This window comes from Orbicella franksi, chromosome 15 (assembly GCF_964199315.1).
Source record: "Orbicella franksi chromosome 15, jaOrbFran1.1, whole genome shotgun sequence".
Classification (NCBI taxonomy): domain Eukaryota; kingdom Metazoa; phylum Cnidaria; class Anthozoa; order Scleractinia; family Merulinidae; genus Orbicella; species Orbicella franksi.
The window spans coordinates 12,604,555-12,616,852 of NC_138159.1; the positions used below are offsets into that span (position 1 = coordinate 12,604,555).

At 39.3% G+C, this 12,298-nt stretch overlaps 1 protein-coding gene across 2 annotated transcripts in view; it reads right to left on the bottom strand.

The window, feature by feature from the left end:
• Nucleotides 1–10,011: 10,011 nt before the first annotated feature.
• The window catches only part of LOC145469965 (alpha-1,6-mannosyl-glycoprotein 4-beta-N-acetylglucosaminyltransferase-like), an 8,469-nt gene continuing 6,182 nt past the window's right edge, over nt 10,012–12,298 (bottom strand). For both annotated transcript variants that reach the window (XM_081453791.1, XM_081453790.1), the window contains 2 exons: nt 11,719–11,802; nt 10,012–11,401 (listed from right to left, as the gene is read on the bottom strand). In XM_081453791.1, the coding sequence (XP_081309917.1) occupies nt 10,236–11,401; nt 11,719–11,802 (1,250 nt within the window). In that variant the 3' untranslated portion in view covers nt 10,012–10,235. The remainder of the gene's footprint in view (nt 11,402–11,718; nt 11,803–12,298) is intronic.

Below are 12,298 nucleotides of genomic sequence, written 5' to 3' on the forward strand. Positions count from 1 at the left end.
ACGATTTTCTTGAGTTGCTTGCTTGCTGTGATCGAAACACCTTGTCTATTTCGCGTTTGAAACTTTCAAATATGCCGGAATAGATCAGGTATGTCACAACATTAGCTGAACTTTTTGGTCTGAAGGAAACGTTGAAAAACAGCTTTCATTGGCTATAACGTTCCTAAGCCTGCTTTAAAAACGCTAGCTGAATAAAGGTTCTTTTAGTCGCAATTTCCACCACAACTGCACAAACCGGTACAGTCAAGATTAGCCTTCAAGCATATGTTAATTTTGTAAGAAAACAAGAGTTTCCAATCACTTTGCTACAGTATTTTTCAAAGGAAATGCAGAAAAAAATGTAAATAGCATTAAAATGTAAAATACATCAATCAAGTCAATTTAGATAATGCAGCCTATGAATTTGTTTAGGTTACCTTTAAAGTACATTCCAAACTTAAATGAGGAAACAAGAAAACTTGTAATACGACCTACTGGATGGTATATTTTATGTCTGTAAGAAATGTTATCTTTAATCTTTAATCTTTAATCATTATTTATATACGGTAAAAATTCATCAGGTACAATAAATTCCAATAATATGTCTGAGATCCTAAACCTAAATTCTAATCCTAATATCATATTAGCTTACAACAACATTCTGCTTATAAACATGATTTCCATGATTACAGAGCAAGCTGTTTTAAAGGGTTGCGCCGCTGTAACTAACACTATTTTTCATGTAGTTAGTTCTCGGAACAGCAAGTTTGTCAACCGAGTCCCTCAGAGCATAATTTGATTCATTTCGTGGTAGAAGTGAGATGTTCGGGAACCAGACCGTTTAAAGACTTGAAAACCATTAAGGCTTTCCGAATTTGACATTGAAATGGCAAGTCTTTCCAGCGGAGTTTGTGAAACAAGGAATCGACGTCAGCGTCATAGCCCGATGAAGTTATTACTCGTGCAGCACGGTTGTGTAGTTTTTGTAGCCTGTCAGATAATTTTTTGCCACAATTATCCCACACTAGGCTGCACTAATCAAAGTGAGGTTGAGGCAGTGAGTTGCATATGCAGAGTAGGGTAGATTGAGGCACAAATGACTTAAGGTGATTCCTTAGTATTGCATTGCGCATCCCTATGTCATAAGCGCGCGCATGCAAAACGTAAGAGATTTCCCAGAAACTAAGCTCGATAGCGAAATAAATGCTCCTTTTCTCTTAAACGAGCAGGGTGACCCCCGATTTTTTTTTCGGGTATTTGCTAAGAACAGTCCAATGAAGAACGTATTTGAGCAAGAAAAAAGTTTGATAGTAGAACATGATTTTTGGGGGAAAATAGTTCCCTACTGGGTGTATTTTGGCCAAGACGAGGAATTCAAGCTAACCACGGAACCGTCCGAAAAAGTGCAATATTCCCACAACCAGGCAATCAAAAACGGCTTAAATGAAACAATACTGCTTATTTTGTGTCTTTCAAGCAACCGACACTTAATTCTGGAATGATACCGGTTTCGCCCCATGGCGAGTTCGCCCCCACTATAAAATTTCTATTTCGAATTCGCCCCAAAATTTTGTGTTCGTGTTTACGTAGTTGTCATCGAGTTATTAGACGTTTTCGAAGAATCATTTTAGTCTATGTATGTTTATGTCATCTCGCCATCAGGGAGTCTTGCCACCAACGAACTCCCGGTCGCCACCAAGCGAAGTCAACTCGCACCAAGCGAAGTCACCTAGCGACCAAGCGAAGTTTCCTCGTCATCAGTAATCTAATAAGGCAGTGGATAAAAGAACGAGGAATAATCTCTATATGCTACTCGATCTGGTTGGGGGCGAACTCGATCAAGTTGAGTCGATGTAGGGGCGAACTGTACTCGGTGGGGGCGAACTCGCCATGGGGCGAAACCTGCAGCTACCTAATTCAATTCTGTATGAAGGAGATTCGAATTTTTAACACGCAACCAGTAAAAACAACCCATTTTAAGAGCCTGCTGATGCGTTGATAAGCACAGTGACCCCTCTTTTTAATTGCATGCTTTTAATGTTCATATCATGAATGTTAATTATGCCAAGTTGCAAAAAGAGTTTGATAGTACATGTAGAACAATTTCAAGGGAATTACCTTAACTCAATTTATGGCTCCAATTGCAGAAGCGATCTTTTACATATTTACTCCAAGTGATTTCGCAGAGGAAACTTGTTCAATCGGAATATTATCAATGGAGAGTTCGAGTGTATCAGATAGAGTACTTAATCTTTGCCTGGAGCCGATCAATATAAATTTCGTTTTTGTAGCGTTCAAGGTAAGTCTGTTAGACACAAGCCATTTTCTTAGTTTGAGATAGGTCGTGAGATAGACTAGACTGAATCGGATGCAAATCAGAACCAGCATAAGTAATGTGGGTGTCATCAGCATACATTCTAGGTATGCTAAATGATAGACAGTTAGGCAAATCGTCAATATAAATTAGAAATAAAAGAGGACCAAGGATTGCTCCCTGTGGCACAACACATTTAAAAGTGGTGAAGTCAGAGAGACAGCCATTAACAGAGCACCATTGTGTGCGATTAGTCAAATACGATTTAAACCAATCAAGAGTTTTCTCTTGAATTCTGCACTGAAATTAGTTATATCCCGTTAAGCCAGACTTAAGCAAATCACCTCAATAGCCAACATAGATCCATCCTTTGTCTCGGCCTCGATTTGATGCAAAGTCCCAATATGACATTGTGCATGCCGAAACACAAGTTTCTAAGTTTGAATATCTTATTACTCTATATTGTAATGTTCAAAATAATTACTTCTTTTTATTTGCGAGGAAAAACGAGAAAGAAGAGGAGAAAAAAAATTATTAATCATATTAATGCAATATTCGGTATTGTTTTATTGTTTATTGAAAATGATGGTCACGTGATTTATCACGTGACAGATTTTTCGAATCCTAGATTCCTTGTAAGTTGCTGTTATATTAAAAAGCAAGAAATCTAGGCAAAAGTACTCCGGAGAAGGCTTAGAAATAAGCATTTTAACTCAGCCTCGTTCCCATGTAGGGGCCTAATATGTCATTTTTTGACATGCGCGTAGCGTGGTTCTGGGTGTAAATTTGGGATGGTTCCATATCAGAAAATGTTTACCTTATAGAGGTTAGTCATCCTGGGAAGTTTCATGCTTTTATCACAAAATGAACAATTCTGGTTATTTTTGGCTCTTAACAGCAGGACTATATGGAGGTCAGCTTTGCTTTACTTTCCTGTGGGGTGATTGTGTTCACCCCCTCCCCCTCTCGGGTTAGCAGTGGACTCACACAATCGTGGCAGGGAAGTGGAACCTAGGCTGCACTTTGCCCTACAGTAAGTGCTATGGCCACCCTTGGAAATAGGTCCGGATCTCTCCAGGATGGTGTCATCGTACCATCTGACCTATTGTACTCCCAGAGGGGCACCCCTCATCTGGTCCATCCTATGTTACTCCCAAGGAAATAGGTCCGGGTCTCTCCAGGATGGTGCCATTGTACCATCCGACCTATTGTCCTCCCAGAAGGGCACCCCTCTTCTGGTCCCCTTAGTAACATAGGTTCCCCTAGAGACGCCGCTACTCTAGGGGAGATAGGCTCTGTCTTCCCTGCCACCCATGTTTTGCCACCATAATCAGTGTTTTGTTTCTGTTTTCTTGCATCTACCCAGCGAAAAAAAAGGGGGGGGATTACAATGTTGTTATCCATATAAATATCCTCGCTGGTATTGTTAGATCTGCCCCTCCCCCTGTATGGATGTGGCTTTAATAATTTATACTAAATTGCACAGCAGCAGGGTCTCATTAATTAGAAGTTTAAGCATTTAAATTGAGGTTAATGAGCTCTGTAGTCTACATCATAGCTGTCATCTAAGGTTGTCACCAGTTCTGTTATCTTCCCCCTATTAGCCATTGTGCAATAGCCTTAGGTCAATGTCCAATGCAACGCAATCGTTTTACCATACGGGAAATCATACGACAAAGCTCCCAGTGATTTTCCATCATGCTCTCATGTGATATCAGCGTGCTACACCCCTCCCAACTCCTTCAATCCCCAGTTAGTAAAATCCCATTGTTTTCTGACCCTGTCTCAGTTGTGAGCTAGTATTCAAGCTAGGCCGTTCTCCGCTTTCCCCTCCCTCCCTGTATTGGTAGCTTTGTCCTTTCCCATCTTTTTCCTCCATGTGGTTGTAATTACCTTTCGTGAGAAGGTGGCTTTCGCCTGCTGAACCTTCTCGGTTTATTCACTGCCACGTTCTATTTGTTATATTGTGTGTAAACCATATAAATATCCTCGCTGGTACTGTTAGATCTGCCCCTCCCCCTGTATGTGTGTGGCTTTAATAATTTTTACTAAATTGCACAACAGCAGGGTCTCATTAATGTGGGAATATTTAGCACGAAATTTGAGTGTACGGAAACTGGCGCTGTCACGCAACGAATCAACAAATCATAGTTAGTACAGGGACCTCTTAAACTGGCATGGACTTTGACACTGTTGCCGTGTTTTCACGAGAGAGGTTTACAACGGTTACTGCTTACCGAGGTTTCGTAACTAAAACGCAGTTATTAAAGAAGCTGTTTAGACGGAACTTATTAACTAAAGTAGGCCGCATACAACGGACGGTTTGAAGTTTTCTCGGAAAGCAAGTGCCGCAATGTTGCACGGAAACTATCGGGAAATTATAAAATTTCTTACTTTACTCCAATGCCGATCGAACGCAATTTGCTCGCGGTGGTGTGGAGCCAAATTCTCCTTAAATGTAAAGCTTTGTAGATGAATAGTGGAAAGAGAATTTTGATATCTCGCTGAGCCACTTCTCGCACAAAAAACCTCAATGAAACGGCATCTGCCGCGGAGCCCGGCTACGTAGATGTTTACCGGTACTTCTTCTTGTTCGGGACCGCTTTAAATTCTAACATTTGCTTTTCTTCTCCATGGACCTCAATTATGACTTTTTTTCCCTCTATTTGTGGTAGGTCCTATTCTAGTTAGGCCTGTCTGTATGCTGCTACTAAGCTACTGAGCTTCTAATAGAAAGGAAACGCTTACGGCACTTGACGATGAACGGGAAACAGCAGTCCGGGATTTCTTTACCTAAACATGAGTTTATTTAGCTTTTTTTGCCCGTTGACTTGAAACCTACTTACATTAGGAGGAATCTTTGTCTATTTTTCTCTTCTTTACGCGCGGAATGCATCAACACTTGCTGCAAAGATGTCGCGACAACGTTTGCTTTTCGTCGGTTGCCGTCGGTAGGGTCTAAAAGTACTTACGAGTGATCACGAGTGACCACGAGTGACCACGAATGACTACGAGTGACCACGAATGACCACGGTTAAGATTAAGTCAAAAAATTATCATGACGTCATTAAGAAGTCATTTTGAGGTCATTTCATCAAATAATGACCTGACCAGTGACCACACTTAAGCTATCTAATAGTGTTGAGGGCACTGCCTGTGCGTTCACAATTCGATTTTTTTTCTTCCAAATATTGGCTGTTGACCTCCTGTTCTTTCATGCTTCATTTGTAATCTTTTTTCAGTTGTGAAAGGTAAGAAAATCCGAACGATCTTATTAAACGAAGTATAAAGGCTCAAAACTTCACTCGCGGACTCGATGTTTGTATTTGTATTTGTATTTGTTTAAATTGCGCGAGTTTAAGTCTTGTTTTCACAATTGAAAAATGTTAACCTTGAAACGTCGAATAAATCATTCTGACCACAAATCACTGACGGCGTTTTGATAAGCTGTACAATTCGGGGGTAAGTTAGTTTTCTGACAACAAATCGTGGCCATTTGCCTAGCTGCAACTCGCAAAATTTATGTTTCAACTTGCTTTCAATTTATTTTCAATTTCATTTTATGGCATGCAATCTGAAATCTATAGTCCACATACCACGATTTTAAACATCTCCGGAAGGGAAGGAAAGGACATAGAGGAGACACCTCCTTTATCTTGAGTCGTCGCTAAAAATTATCGGACATGTTCTAGTTACACTAGTGATCACTAGTTACGTTCACGCGGTGTAACGCAGTCCAGTCTGTACCAGCTTTTCCACCTAGTTTTGGAGGTTGCCAAAAGGCTGTATTTTCCGGCTAGAATGGTTTATCTGTTATTCGATCAAAAAAAGCATGCAAAGTCCGCGCGCAGTTTTAAGTAAAATCGGGCGAATTTTTCTTCCCTTGCACAAATAAAAAAGCAGCTAATATTTGAAAAGGAAAAAAATCAAATTGTGAAGCACAGCCATTGCTCTAATATTTGATTACTACACCAGCAAAGAGCCTTAGTTTGGTGGTAAGGTCATTATTTAATGATAAGACCTCACAATGACTTCTTACTGACGTCATAATTACATCACTGACATTTTTTGATGTAATCTCACTCGTGGTCACTCGTGGTCATTCTTGGTCACTCTTGGTCACTCGTGAGTACTTTTACACCCTATCGTTGCCGTCGGTTACTGAGCTAAACCATGCCTGATGAGGCGTTCAACACACCGATTCCAGAAAAAAAACCGGAAGTTGCATGCAAGCCAGGCTTAATAGCCCACGAGCTTTCAAAATGGCGGACGAAATGTTGGGGAAGAACGAAAAAATTCGAATGTATGTAGGTTAGTTAGAGCTACTTGTCTGGAGCAAATGCGGTAAAGAAAAGGAAAAGAGTTGGACACAAGTGTTGTGCGGCCTGCAAACTCTAATAATCGAAACAAAAACAGACCTGATTTATCATTTCCACGACTGAGTCTCCTTTGGACAAGCGAGATGAACACTTAGTGTGGTAATGCAAATGCTGCAATCTGATCAACTGAGCTACTCGTATACTATCAGCCATTAAAGTGCAGTGGCTGTCGGTCGTCCACGAAATGCGACATTTTTATCGTTTTTCCGAAGTTTTGGAAGAATGTTTAGATGTAAGTGGATAACTTAATTCCTGAAAAGACTAGAAGAAGGATATTAACGGTTTCTTGACTTCAAAAACTTGAAATTATTGAAAAAACGGGTGCGCGCACGTAAACAACTGAAAATTTACCAAGGACAACTGGACACGTGCGATTTTGTTAGAGCGTAAAGTTCAATAATGCGTAGAAAAATAATTGGAAACTCGTTATTTGCTTTAATTTCAGTTAGAATTCTACTAGAACAATTAGATTGTTCACTCTTGATTCCTATTTCTCTCTTTAAAAATAGTAAAAATTATTTTTTTAATTTATGACCGATCAAACTTCGCCGTTAATTAACTGCGAAATATTATCTCTGTGTAATAGAAAGGGCCAAACGGTTCGCTGTTTAATAGGCCCTTTGCAGGATCCGGTCACATGGTACGGAATTAATTATGCTGGGACGCAAGTTACACAGTGGGACTTTCATAACAAAGCAAAGTCGGGCTGGAGTGGTACGAGTTCTTTTGTTTTGAAAGTCCCACTGTGTAACTTGCGTCCCAGCGTAATTAATTCCGTACCATGTGACCGGATCCTGCAAAGGGCCTATAACAGCGAACTACTTCTCCTGTATAGCAGAAAGGACAAAAACTTCGCCGCTTCATAACTGCGAAATATTTCCTCTGTATAATAGAAAGGACCAAATAATTGCGGTCTGTTGTTGCTGTTAAAGACGATGTTGATGTTATTGCTGTTGGTATTATTATTCTTGTCACTCCTGCTGTTGTTGATTTGTTGATGATAATGATGTTGTTGTTTTTAATGTTGTTACTGTTGCTATTGTTTTCTTGTCACTGTTGTTGTTGTTGTTGTTAGGTTTGATGATGATTTTTTCCCTCCTGTCTTTATTTATGCATTGCTTCGTGTAAATTTACAAAAATTTAAGTATACAGGAATTTACGGTCACCACACACATATTTACACAAAAACTTTTTGTGTAGATACAGTGAATTGTGCGTGCGTGTTGAACACGCACACACAATACACTGTATATACTTTTAAGAAAAAACCAGGGTCACAGGGTTAATGTAAGACGCTGAAAATTAATGCTAGTCTAATTACATATCAAAGCGTCAAAGGCTTAAACTTCTATTTCTTATGAAAAGTGTGAAGAATATTATTCTCCTGTGCAATGTTATATCTCTCCTTCAGGCCGAATGAGTTGTCAAGACAACAAGGTGCTATAACTGCCGCCCAAAATTACATTAAGGCCATTCGCTCATGGATGGACCACGACAAACTCCTTCTCAATGATGAAAAAACGGAATTTCTTATGATAGGAACCCGACAACAGCTATCTTAAGTTAATATTTCTTCGATTATCGTGGGAAACATTGATGTTATGAGATCGTCAGTTGTTAGGGACCTACGCTCTTATATCGATGACAAGCTGTCCATGAACTCCCACATAAATAAAATTTGTAATGTGTCATTTTATTATATGTTCTATCTACTCTACTTAATCCACAGAAAGAACAAATGTCTGAGTCTACTACTCCCATTTTTTCAAAAGAACATTTGTACAAGTTGTATAGTTAAGTACCGTAAGGTGGCTAAAAACAGTTTCTAGCGGTTAGATTTTGATGGGTCCTTACAACCACTCTTGATCTTTATCACTGGATGCCACAATCATGGTATCAAAAAACTGCTCAATCATTGGTAAACACGTTGTTATCATTTTCGTGACACGATACGTTACCATAGTAACAGTATGACCCGCTTAAAACACCCTTAATTACAGCTCTAGGGGCTTATAATTCAAAAACTGCACGTTGAAACTTTTTTATATTATCAATTTTTGTAAGCATGATAAGACGCAACTTTTGGCTCAGTTTAAAAAAATTCTGTACATGTGGCTCAGAGCCACCTTAAATTTTCAAAACTTTAAGGAAGCTCTGAACCCTATGCACGGAATTTTTTTAAACTTTGCCAAAAGTTGCGTCTTATCATGCTTACTAAAATTTGATAATATAAAAAATTCACCGTGCAGTTTTTGAATTATAAGCCCCTAGAGCTGTAATTAAGGGTATTTTTAGCAGATCATACTGTTGCTATGGTAACGTTTTGTCTCACGAAAATGATAACAACGTGTCCACCAATGATTGGACAGTTTTATGATACCATGATTGTAGCACCAAGTGATAAAGAGTGAATATAGCAACTTATCAAAATCTAAGGGCTGGAAACTGTTTTGAGCCACCTTAAACTGAAAATTTCTTAAAGACGTTTCTATGCAAACTTTTATTGGTAGAAGGTATACCTTAGATAATCCCCATATCTGATGTTAAATTTATCCTTCAGCTAGCTTTTTTGCAGCGTTTGGTAAGGTAGCTTTTAATTGAATTAACAAATTATAGTACTGTTTGCTTTTGGCCAAACTTACGTCGTACAAAGCATCATTCTCTATTTTCCAATTGCCCATAATTCACTCTGTTTGCCCCCCAAATTTTACATAAACTATTGTTGTGAAATGCTCTCGGGAATATGCAGACCTTCCAAGAGTATTTCACAACAATAGTTTATGCAAAATTTGGGGGGCAGACAGAGTGAATTATGGGCAATTGGAAAATAGAGAATTACGAAAAAAACCCAACTTTGTTATATTACTGTCACCATCATCCTTCCTCAAGAAATAGGGTATTGCCGATCTTAAACCAGACCACTCTAAGAAATTATATTTTACAACTAATATTCGTTTCTTGTCTAATAACATCCAATCAATCCAAATTGTTCTTTGACTGATAAACCTAGTTGACTGATTAACGTTATGTTTTTTTCAAATAATTTTTTTTTATAGAAAAAGCAGGTTTGCCATCTATCCTTATGTTTTTATTCCACATAATTGAGCTTTTATTGTCCTTATCAGAGACGGCGTTCCTAAACTCAGCCCAGAACTTAATCAACTCGGTAAAGAATTGATTTGATATATTATAATTCTCAGGATCATAGTCACAGTGAAAAAGAAAGAGACCTCCAAATGATTAAAGCATATGAGTGAGGTAACAGTTCCAGCCAGCGTTTTCACTGGCATGCAACCTTTTTAGCCGACAATCTGAGAGAGTCTCAAGGTCTAACACCCTTAACCCTCCATTTCCATAAGAATTAATCATTGCTGTTCTTACAACTCTATCTTGATCTCTACGCAAAAATTTAAAAACAATCCTGTTAATATCTATGACTACCTCTATTGTTGTCGTGGTTGTTATTGTTATTATTAATGAGGAAAACGAGATAGTCTCTTGCCTATAATAATCCTCTCTGCAAATTTGAAACTGAACTAGGGCCTGAGTACAAAGACTTGAGTTTAAACTTGCCAAACATCAATCTCCCTGAAGAAAACCCAGTTAGTCTGGTCTTGTGTCACCAACACCCGTAAACAAGATGTCATTTTATTACTTTCATTGAAAGTGACTTCGACTTTCCCGTGTTGGAAATTTCCAATTGTCTCAAACACTGTACAAGTTTTAATTCCATTTGCATTTGTCTGCAGTTCGTTTTTATTGTTAAAACTTGCTTGCAAAACAGCCGACCGAAGGTGATCATCAGGAGCAATATAAGAGCCTGTATCAAGGAACACTTTACGTATAGATACTGCTGGAGTAAACTGGACAATAATAAAGTCATCTTTCTTGACTTCCTTGCTCCGGAAATAGCCATAACCTCTGTTGTAAGCATCTTGAGGATGTCCATAGCTAGACGTCATTTGGCTGCTGACGTTAGCCAAAGGATTCAAACCCTTGTATTTGAGATCGTACTGGTCAAAATATTTTTCCCTTGATGCGGTGGTATTACGGCCCTTGTTTTCCGCAAAAGAAGAATGACTTCCAATATGTTGAAACAGGGAAGCTGGAGGAAAACTGAGGTAATGTCCATCATGTTTAATCTGTCGCCAAAATATAATCAACCAATCTACGGGCATTTCGTCGTACAGGAGGTAAAAATACGTGGCAAGATTCTCCAGGTCGTTGGCGTGATAAATTTTGGCTACGTGTCCCATGAAGGAAGCGTCCAGACTGGGCCAAGTTGTCTTAACCGATGAGATAAAATCACGGAGCTTGGGATAAAAGCTTGGCGCTGGAAGTACATCGTCTTCTAAATGAAGATAGTACTGCGAGAGACCGTGGCAATAGCACATTAAAAATGCAAAGTCCACGTTCTGCTTTGAGCGCCAAAAGATCCTCTGCGGATTATCGCGAAATTTCGTTTTCATATTCGAGAGCGCTGGGTAAAACTCGTTTGGTGCAAAAATTACACGGATAAAACCTTGGTCAATATATTTCCTGAATTGATTCGACAACCCCACCAAAGTGGCAGATTTAGCTGCTTCATCAAATTCGGCGAGGAATATCACTACGAAGATTTCGCGCCTGTCCTCGTCACTCGTCTGGTTTATCAAGCCTTGGATCGTTCTAATAAGGTAGTTATCTCCACTAGGACGAGCAATTGATGAGATTCCAATAGTAAGAAAGCCTAAAGTGGAAACAAAGCAGGTTGCATTTACACTTCCAAGACTTTTTTATGGAAGGGATGTGTTTTGAAAGAAGTATGTCTTTAAAGGTTGACGGCCAAAAGCAAGCACGTGGCCAGCCAAAGTGTCTCTACACGCATTTTCTAGATCCACGAAAACAGCTACGAAGTTTGAGCAACAAGATTATCCACGGGAGGACTGGATCCAACTAGAGCATAAAAGGGTAATTAACTCTCTTACCCTTCATATTGTCTTGACCAATGTTCATTGCACAGCACCGTAGCTACATAGCATTGGAAATGTAATATTGTAATCTTACCTTTTCCTTTAGGGTAGCTTCCCAGTCTAGTTATTGTGGAACTGTTTATGATCTTTCTTTCCAAGCAAATAGAAGGCTGTTTTCCTGTGAAGATCAAGAAAAGTACTTAAGTGACTTTCGTGTACCTTGACTCAGATTTATTTGGAACTGAGTTGAGAGTGAGAAAGAGCTGACTAGAGAGTGCGCGTGCTGTTTTAGGGGAATAGGCTACTTGAACGCATTACATCCTCGCATACGGTAGCTGCCCCTGCAGTGCGATCGAAAGTCAAAACCGACCTGTCCCGCCGAAACGACACGATAATAGTCTTTTTCTCACAGCAAGAAACAAAAAGAAAGAAAATGCCCAAGTTGCTCTGGCCTCTCCTAATACTAAGCTCGAGCACTCTGGGTTTAATTTGACGAGGAACAACATATTTTGTTCAACATTACACAACTATTTTCCTACCTAGCGATACTCCACGAGTGACGAGCGAGTTGCCACGGGCGACACATTTCATTTCTGGCCAAATTAAAACCGTTGGAGACAAAAAAAGCTTCATATTTTCCACTTTCTACAATCTGATACGGTTTTTGACATTAT